This window comes from Mustela nigripes, chromosome 9 (assembly GCF_022355385.1).
Source record: "Mustela nigripes isolate SB6536 chromosome 9, MUSNIG.SB6536, whole genome shotgun sequence".
NCBI classification, from domain to species: domain Eukaryota; kingdom Metazoa; phylum Chordata; class Mammalia; order Carnivora; family Mustelidae; genus Mustela; species Mustela nigripes.
In genome coordinates, this window is record NC_081565.1 from 19,361,783 (window position 1) to 19,370,960 (window position 9,178).

Genomic DNA, 9,178 nt, shown 5'->3' on the forward strand with positions numbered 1-9,178 from the left:
CAGCTCTGATAGTTAGTTGGCTATCATTTGTGGTGGTACAGAGCACATTGCATTGGGAGGGGGAGGGGGGTGATCTTTAAAGGCTTTCATCCTATTGTGTGTCAGGGAGAGGAGAAGTTTACAGAAATATTCAGAGAATATACAGAGGCAGCCAGAATGGCAATAATAATCACAACACCTATTTGATAGTGTCACTTCCGTGTTTATAACCCATGAATGGCTTCCTGGTTCCCTGAAGAGGGAGTCCAGACTCCTTCGTGAGCTTGGTCCAGTCTCAGTCCCCCTCTACATGTCTCACACATTTCCCCACCCCACCCAGCATTCCTGCAATGTCTTCCCTCTGAGAAGAACCTCCTCACTTCCCAGTTCCTACAGGTCTCTGAACTATGCCCCCCCAAATCCCTGCACACTAGACTGTTTTTACTTGTGTCCCGAACTAAGACTACCTGATTCCTTTGCCCTGATGCCCAGCACGGAGACTGACCCTGAATGGGTGGTTGGCCCACCCCAGCACCTACGCACATAGCTCTGCGGCTCCTCACAGCCAGACCAGGAGAGGGTTAAACAGCAGCCCTGGCCTTAGATCAATCAGCCTTGGCATTGGAGAAGCAGGTGGCCCAATGTTTAACCAGATTCTTTCTGGCCCTTTTGTAAGCTTGGCTCAGGAGCTCAATCCAGCCAGGTCTTCTGAGAGCTGAAACCTGGGCCCCTCTCGCCCCTTTAGGCGCCTCTCCCAGCCCCACTTCCTGGGTCCTAGGGTGCCAAGTAGCTGGAGCTGCCAGGGTGGGGAAGCAGGGGAGGAAGCTTTACAAAGCTGGAGGAGCTGTAGGTGGAGAGCAGGGAGGGCCTGGTCCATGCTCTGCCCAGGCCCCTGTCGAGCCCTTCCCATGCCTGCCCTCCCTATCCCCTTCTGTGTACAGAGAAGGCTGGTTTGGGTAGTCCTTCCTGATAGGAAAGGGCAAGAGAAAGGGATCCCCAGACTCCAGAACCCCCTAGCAAGGGGTCCCTTTGCTGGACACTTTTTCCACCAGACGTGGGGGTGGGTAAATCTTTAACTAGCTAGCCCAGGGGAGGCTGGAGCCTTTCCGGATGGATGATTGCCTGAGAAGGGGGAAAGGGGGTGGGGGATGTAAGTTGTGTACAGCAGTCCCGGTGAGGTGGGAAAGGGCGGGTAGTGGAGGGAGAAAGAAAAGAGACTCGGGCGGAGCTAACTTCGCGTGCAAAGCGGGACATGGAGGAACGCGGGTCTCCAGACGGGTAAGCAGAGATTCTGGGAGGTTTCGAGGAGCCTCTGGGCTCAGGGATGGTAACTCCCGTTGCTGCCACAGGGACCCCGCACGGAGCCTGGAGCAGGGGCCAGAGGGGCCAGAAACGCCCATCCAGGTGGTACTCAGGTAGGTATAGGCTGGCTGGGGAGTGCCGGGCGAGGGGCGCGAGCGAGGACAGGACCGATGGCGACAATGGGATGGATCGTCCGCCTTCCCAACGGACCCCAGGGTGCGTCCCATGAGCGCGGCCGAATTGCGTCGAGGGGAACAGAGCGCGCTGCACTGCTCGGGGACCCGGACTCTGCAAGTGAGGAACCCTTCCCCCCTCGAGCCCCAACCCCCTCCCCCACAAACCTACCTGAAGGCCCCTCCGCCCCTTTCCCGGGGCAACTTTGTCCCAAGACCCCGCCTCCCCGGGACATCCCCGTGAGCCCCGCTTTCCCAGGCTCCGCCCCCAGCGTGCCCCGCCCCCTCGGCCACCCCCTCCCCCAGGTGAGCCCCCCGGGCGGCGGCCCGGACGTGGCGTTCCGCTTCGGCGCGGTGCTGGACGGGGCGCGCACGCAGGAGGACGTGTTCCGGGCGTGCGGCGTGCGGCGGCTGGGCGAGCTGGCGCTGCGCGGGTGAGTGAGGCGCCGCCAGGGCCCCCGGTCCCGGCCCCCCGCGACCCGGGACCCCAGCCCACCCCCTCCCCTCCAGCCCCCAGCCCACCGCCGCCCGGGTCCAGCCGCGCCCCTGCCGCCCGCAGCTTCTCCTGCACTGTCTTCACCTTCGGCCAGACCGGCTCCGGGAAGACCTACACCCTGACCGGGCCTCCTCCGCAGGTGGGCCCGGCGCCCAGGGAGCGGGGAGGGAACGGGAGCCGCGAGGCCCTGGGGAGCCGCACGCTTCCAGGGGGAAGGGCCTTCGTGCCGCCCAACCCCATTTGCAGATGGGGAAACTGAGGACTGGAGAGGTGAAGGCGTCTGCCTCATATGGAGCCACTTTTATCCACTTGACTTAATAGCTCTCAGTTTCTGCATCTGTATGCGGAAGTGACAGTTCTGACCGAGGGTTACTACCCTGTTCCGCGGGAACTTGGCACAGTTCCTGGCGCATAGTAGGGCAGTTCTCTACCAAGGGTAGTTCTGACTGTTGCTTTGTGTTGGGAGGAGTGTGATCCAGCCCCAGGCTCAGCTGTTTTCTGCCCCCAGGGCGAGGGTGTGCCCGTACCCCCCAACCTAACCGGCATCATACAGAGGACCTTCATCTGGCTGTTAGACCGGGTTCAGCACCTGGGCGCGCCTGTTACCCTCCGTGCCTCCTATTTGGAGATCTACAATGAGCAGGTGGGGGACTGAGATGAAGAGAGAGCCCTCAAGGAGAAGGAGGCATTTCTCTCCAAAGAGCAGGGGTGGAGGGACAGAAGCGGCTGGGGGCCTGTTGCTGGTAGAGGCTAGGGGTGGATGGAACGTGGGCTCAGGGCCCCTTCCCTCACCCACCACCTTCACCTCAGGTTCGGGACCTTCTGAGTGTGGGATCTCCCCGGCCCCTCCCTGTTCGCTGGAATAAGACCCGTGGCTTCTATGTGGACCAGCTGCGGGTGGTGGAGTTTGGGAGTCTGGGGGCCCTGATGGACCTTCTCCAAATGGGTGCGTGCTACTTCAGGGGTGCTTTGGGGTGTGGGGATGCCCATTCCTCAGCTGTTCACTGTGCACCCCGAGTCCCTGGCTGGAGCTGTGGATTGAGATGCTCCGTGTGGGAGGAAAGGGCCAGCAAACCAACAATTCAGACACAGCCCAGAGATGTTCGTTCCCCACCCCCACCCCAGGCTTGCAGAGTCTGCTGTCCAAACTCTTGGAATTCTGATGATGGGGCATGATTGGGTAGGGTGGGGTCAGGGTCATGGTTTCTCGTGTCCAAGGCCTCTGTCTTGGTCGGGCCCCATCTTTGCCCCCTGAGGAGGTCTCCCCACCTCAAGGCTCTCCCCTTCCAGTCCTTTCCCCTACATGCAGCAAACCCCATTCCTCTTCCTCTCCAGACCCCCAGGCTCTTCCAGTTTCTTAAAGGTAAATGTCATACCTCTTAGGCTAGTCTGTGACGTCCTTCTGTTCCAGCCCCATTCATTCATCAAGTATTTATGGAGCACTCACTCTGTGGCAGGCACTGGGGACTCTGGGTTCTGGCCCCAAAGTTGTGCCCAGAGCTGAGCTTTCTGTCTTAGTCTTTCTCTTTCTCCACAAGGCAATGGGAGAGATGTTCATAAAACGTGAATTTGATGGACATTCCTCTGCTCAGTATTCCCCATCTTCCTCTCCCATGTCCGTGCTAGAGACAGCCCCGGCAGCCCCTCCTTCCCCTTTCCTGCCTCCGTGCCTTTGCATGGGCTGGCCCCTCTCCCAGGATGTCCTCGCTTCTTTTCCTTTATCGGTGACCACCTGCTCCTCCTACCAGGTCCAGCTCCTGCCATTTTCCGCCTCTAGGTCTTACCCGCCGACGGAGCTCAGCTCACACCCTGAACCAGGCCTCCAGCCGAAGCCATGCCCTGCTCACGCTCTACATCAGCCGCCAAACTGTGAGTGTCCCCACGTGGGGAAGGAGCTGGCCCAGGGTCACCCAGCCAGGGTCTGCCTCTGATATAGCAAGCAACTTGGGCAGGTGCCGGAGGTAATAGTGGAAATCTTTTCGGCTTTGTGACTTTGGTGGGGACGGCCCCTCCCAAGTCTGACCCCTCTGCCTCACAGATGCCTCCAGGGGACCCTGGGGAACCCCCCATGGCGGGGAAGCTGTGCTTTGTAGACCTGGCTGGCAGTGAGAAGGTGGCAGCCACAGGATCCCGGGGGGAGCTGATGCTTGAGGCGAACAGCATCAACCGCAGCCTGCTGGCCTTGGGTGAGACATGGGGCCAGCTGCATGGACATCCTGTGTCCTTGCCCTGAGCCTGACCCAGAGCTGTCCCAGGTGGGAGAACCAGAGGAGTGGTAGTGGGGGGGTCAAGAGCTGTGACCCACTAGCCACCCGCCTCCTCTTGGCCTTAGCGTGCTATTGACTCGTGCCTCCCCTCTTAGAACTTTACGAGTCTATAAAACTGAGGGTTTATAAAGGTACGTTTTCATTTAAGAAGTAGAAACACTCGAGTGCAGAGGCTGAACGCTCAGACATTCAGCCTGTCCCCATGTGCACTTGGGAAGACTGAGGCTCCATGAGAGGAAGAAAGTGATCTCCTTTCCACGCCTGCCCTAGGTCACTGGGCCTTGAGGTCCCTTCCTCGGCGATGTGTGTAGGGAGATTTTCAGGGAACTCTTCTTCATTTCCTAAGCCTCTGCCGAGTGCCAGGTTCAGGAGTGGTCAGCCTCTTTGGTTGCACTGGGGATCGGGGTGGACAGGGTCATCTCTACCCTCAGGAGCCCCTGTCTGGTGGCAGAGACTGGTCTGACCAAGTAACTGGATCTCATAGGAGGAGGGATTTTCAAGTCACACAGGTCTGGGTGGAGGTCCCAGCTCTGCACATACCAGCTGGGTGGCCTTGAGGGAGGGCGGTGACCTTGCCGGCCTTGTTGTCCCCACCCAGGTCACTGCATCTCCCTGTTGCTGGACCCACAGCGGAAGCAGAGCCACATCCCCTTCCGGGACAGCAAGCTCACCAAGCTGTTGGCAGACTCGCTGGGGGGACGCGGGGTCACCCTCATGGTACCGCAGAGGAGCTGGCAGGGAGGAATGGCTCCTGAGGGAGGGGGTCCCAGAGAGGAACACTCAGAGGCAGTCCTCCCCAGGTGGCCTGCGTGTCCCCTTCAGCCCAGTGCCTTCCTGAGACACTCAGCACCCTGCGATATGCAAGCCGGGCCCAGCGGGTCACCACTCGGCCACAGGCCCCCAAGGTGAATGGAGGGAGACCCAGGTAGAGGGGAGGGCAGAGGAGATAGTTGAGGATCTGGCAGTAGTTGGAGTCCGAGTTGGTGTTATGGGAAGCCTGGAACTGAGTCAGAGTTGGGATTAGAGTCAGAGTCCTGGTCCTGATTGGGTAGGGTGGGGTCAGGGTTATGGTCAGGGTTAGGGCATGCCTAGGTGTATGGTCTGATTTGGATATGATTCAGGGTGTACCCAGGATCCCAGCTGGTACCATGATGAAATCTGAGTTGTTGAGTTGGGGTCTGACATAGTGTCTCCTTTGGGGTCAGGATCTGGGCCAAGGTTTGAACAGAACTGAGTTTAAGATTGGACTTGGAGCAGGGTCCAGCTTAGAGCAGGCCCTCCAGGCCTCCAGTGATGGTTGCCTGACCCTTTGATGCCGTTAGCACAAGGTGCCTCCTCCAGGTGGACGTAGCCCCGGGATGCGAGGCTGGCCAGTGAAGCATGGGCTGGGTTTTAGGCTCTCCTCACCCACCCCGGGAAGCCCTTGAGCAGTGCACAACTTGGGCAGCCACAGACAGCAGCTCTGGGCCTCTTTCTCTGCAGTCACCAAAGGCAAAGCATCCCCAGCATTTGGAGATTGAGATACTGCAGCTGCAGGAGGAGAACCGTTGCCTGCGGTCCCAGCTGGGGCAAAGAGACCCCAAGGGTATGAGTTCCCTGGAGGCAGGGGTAGGGTGAGGTTAGGGTCCAGGGCTCCTCTGGATCCAGCCATCTTCCCCTTCCCTGCAGCCTCCAGGCTCAGTGGGGCTCGGGTGGCCTGGGCCCAGCGGAACCTCTATGGGATGCTCCAGGAGTTCATGCTGGAGAATGAGAGGCTCAGGTAGGGCCTGCCTCAGCCAGGGGGACTCTGCCCCACCCCGTCCCTCTGGGCTGCTCTGCCAAGTGCACTGCTCCCTAGTCTGTGGCTACCCTGCTGTCCCCCTGCTTGCCTCCTGAGGCATGTACTCCACCGCAGAGAGGGGGGCTAGCAGATACCCCCACAGGTAGCTCTGCCTCCTGTCACCTGCCTGGGGCCTGCTCTTCCCAGGAAAGAAAAGAGCCAGCTGCAGAGTAGCCAGGCCCAGGCCCGGGACGAACAGCGCATCCTGGCCCAGCAGGTCCAGGAGCTGGAGCGGTGAGCACGGCTGCCAGCTGGGAGACAGGCCTTGGGACCCAGGGCAGGTGGGAAAGGGTGGCTCAGTGAAATGGTCAAGGGTCTGACCTCTGGACCCAGACCCCCTGGGTTTAAACTTCAGCTCTGCCACCTACTAGCTATGTGATCTTGGGTGAGTCATTTTACCTCTCCCTGCCTGGGCTTCCTCTCATATAAAATGGGGATAATACAGAGCCTTCTTTATAGGGTGGATGTAGAGTTCAGATTGAATGAGCTCATTTGTAAAGCCTTGAGCACGGCACCTGGCTTATAGTTAGTGCTCCCTGAGCGTTTGTTAAAAGGGGGAATGTGGAGGCCAGCCCGGTGTTGGTTCACAGGCTATAGGCACAGACCCCACTGTTCTCTCCAGGCGCCTCCTCAGTGCCTGCTACCATCACCAGCCGCACCCTGGCCTGGCCCCTCCTTGTCCCTGTGTGATGGTGCCAGCTCCCCCGTGCCACGTGAGTCTCTGCTTGGTGGGAGAGGGGAGGAGCAGGACCGGTGCAGAGCTTCTGACATGCCCTCTTGCAGGCCCTGCCTCCCTCCTGCTCCTGCAGCTGCTTCTGCCCCCTGTGCCGAGCACCACTGGCCCACTGGGCCTGTGCACGTGGGGAGCTCCACCTGCCCCAGGTAGGAAAGGGGGAGGCGGGGGGGGGGTTGTTGAGCAAGTGGGGATTGCTGGAGATTTGTATCCAGGGTTCGGCAGCCTGGGAGGCTCCAGAGTTCCAGGGTCCCAGGCTGGATTATGGGGTGAGGGGTCACTTTGGGCCGGTTCGCTTGCCTCCCCCTGCTCCCCATCCTACCTTCTTTCAGGATCTCACGGAGCCACTCACTTACCCATTCGTCCACTCACACGTTACTCATTTAGGTGTTCACTTACGAGTTCACTCACTCGCTCGGTCACTCTCCCCTAAGCTCCAGCTTTGTGGCAGCCCCGGTTCTAGACGCCAAGAATTCCGAAAGAGACCAGGCGTGGTTCCTGCCCTCAGGGAGCTCCTATCTCCAGAGAGGACTTTCCAAGGGCTACCTGCCACCCACAGAAAAAGGGACCAAGAGCAGTGCCTTTATGTCCCCCTGATATGCTTGCTATCCTGAGGGGGCAGGCATGGCAGAGATGGTGGTGGCACCAGGAGGATGGGGCACGTAGAGACAGGCTCACCCAGGGTCGGCTCTGGTCTTTCCTGCAGGTGTTTGGCCCTAAGGCCCCAGGCGGTGTGCCCCTGTCTGCCCAGCCCTCACCCTGGGCACCCCCAGGCAACCCTGGCTCTGCCAAGTGTCCAAGAGAGAGGTGGGCCAGCCCTGGGGCACTGGGACGGGAGAGGAGGGGACCAGGCCTGGGAACCCAAGGCTCATCTCCCACTACCCAACCCACCCCGGCCCAGGAGTCCTAGCGACTGGCCTCAGGCCCGAGTCCTGGCGGAGATGCTGCTGGAAGAGGAGGCGGTACCCTCCGCGCCCCCACTGCCTGTGGGGCCCCTGAACACCTCACCAGTGCTGAGAGGTGAAGAAGAGAGAGCGAGCGGCCCCTCGTGGGTGTATTTTTGGTGATCTTGGGCCGGAACCCACCCTGTCCAGACCTTAGTCTTCCCATCTCTGAGACAGGGTGTGTGTCGAGAGGCGATCTGTAAGATCTGTCCAGTTCCCAAACTTGGAATTCGCTTCCCGGGGCCACCTGTATGTCCAGTTGTGTGCAGGAGCCCGTGGTGTATGTTGAGGGGGAGGGGAGCCCCCTGAGGCTTCCCCAGAGGGTGATGGGACACTCATGGGTCCGGGTGGGGAGGGGCCCAAGGGAGCACAGGCCTTGAGTCTCACTGTGTGTTTCTCAGGTGGTGCTGCAGTTCCAAACCTGGCCCGGAGACTGGAGGCCCTCCGAGACCAGATTGGCAGCTCCCTGCGCCGCGGCCGGAGCCAGCCGCCCCCCAGCGAGGCTGCTGGGAGCCCCAGGCGAGTCCTCCCTCCCTGCTGAGGGCAAAGCAGAAACCTAAGAGACTACTGCGTGACCTTGGTCTGGGCTCTGTGCTCCCAGGCTTCCGTCTCCCTATCTGTGCAGTGGGGATGGCAGCTGCCGTCCCCCTGTGCACCTGTGCCGCACGGAGGCCAGTTCCTGAGGGCTGCGGCTAGGGGCTTGTGGGCAAGTTTGGGGGAGCAGAGGGAGGGGGACACCCCAGACTGTGAGAAAGGAGAGACTGGATTTGGGAGAAGCCAGGCGGTGGGTGATGAAACAGACAAATGATTAAAGAAAGGTGTCGCTCCGGTTGTGGCGGGTCGTGTTTTGGGGGCGTCAGGCACTTCTGCGCGGAGGCAGCCCAGAGAGGGGGGCTCCCGGGGGACCCCGAGGAGGAGCCAAGGACTCTTGGTAGAGGTGCATGCCCCTTCTGATTGGGAATAATGCAGGTTGCCATCTCCTTTGTATGTGATACCGTTTTAATTGAGTGACCGCTACAGGCAGCGGGGGAGCCGAGGGGAAATCAGCGAGCGTCTCCCTGCAGGAGCATGGGGGAGACCATTCCAGCCAGCCTGTGTGCCCGCTACAGGCATGCTGGTGCTGCAGGGCTTGTGAGGTTTGAGTTCTGATGCCACACACTTGCTGGGGCCTTGGGCAGGCCTTGAACCCTCCCAGACCACTTTCTGGTGTTCAGCCGACTAGACGGGGCGGGAATGGCTCCTTGTCTGTGGAATTCGAGTGAAGGTCAGGAGGTGAAGAATGTCAGGATCCCAGTAGGGTGTAGTGGGTCTACAGTTAGGGGAAATCCAGATGTGACATGAGAAATTGGGGGTGCCAGGACCTCGTTAGAGAAGCAGCCATCAGACTATTCTAACTCTTCCATTTTGGAGTTAGAGGAACCGAGACCTGCAGGGCTCATTCCTGTCTTTGTTCGCTCATTTATTC

General features: G+C 60.0%; 1 protein-coding gene across 3 annotated transcripts; it reads left to right on the forward strand.

Annotated features, from left to right (window-relative positions):
* Positions 1 to 1,074: 1,074 nt before the first annotated feature.
* KIF12 (kinesin family member 12) lies at positions 1,075 to 8,544 on the forward strand. Of its 3 annotated transcripts, XM_059410994.1 has the most exons (19): positions 1,153 to 1,257; positions 1,329 to 1,394; positions 1,497 to 1,575; positions 1,761 to 1,888; positions 2,014 to 2,089; positions 2,459 to 2,593; positions 2,761 to 2,896; positions 3,728 to 3,819; positions 3,989 to 4,136; positions 4,816 to 4,934; positions 5,018 to 5,122; positions 5,700 to 5,802; positions 5,886 to 5,976; positions 6,184 to 6,270; positions 6,659 to 6,749; positions 6,820 to 6,918; positions 7,476 to 7,576; positions 7,671 to 7,789; positions 8,115 to 8,544. In XM_059410994.1, the coding sequence occupies exons 1-19, from the start codon at positions 1,232 to 1,234 to the stop codon at positions 8,252 to 8,254; spliced, it is 1,941 nt and encodes a 646-aa protein (XP_059266977.1). In that variant the 5' UTR covers positions 1,153 to 1,231; the 3' UTR covers positions 8,255 to 8,544. The 3 variants fall into 3 exon arrangements, with proteins under 3 accessions (XP_059266979.1, XP_059266978.1, XP_059266977.1); XM_059410996.1 differs by lacking the exons at positions 2,459 to 2,593; positions 2,761 to 2,896 and having other exon boundaries at positions 1,075 to 1,257; XM_059410995.1 differs by lacking the exons at positions 2,459 to 2,593; positions 2,761 to 2,896 and having other exon boundaries at positions 1,152 to 1,257; positions 1,329 to 1,575.
* The last annotated feature ends 634 nt before the right edge of the window (positions 8,545 to 9,178 follow it).

Coding starts and splice junctions, on each gene's coding strand:
- KIF12 (XM_059410994.1), top strand. CDS start 1,232: ATGGAGGAACGCGGGTCTCCAGACGG. Junction 3,820..3,988: donor TCTACATCAGCCGCCAAACT/GTGAGTGTCCCC, acceptor TCTGCCTCACAG/ATGCCTCCAGGGGACCCTGG. Junction 5,123..5,699: donor CTCGGCCACAGGCCCCCAAG/GTGAATGGAGGG, acceptor CTTTCTCTGCAG/TCACCAAAGGCAAAGCATCC.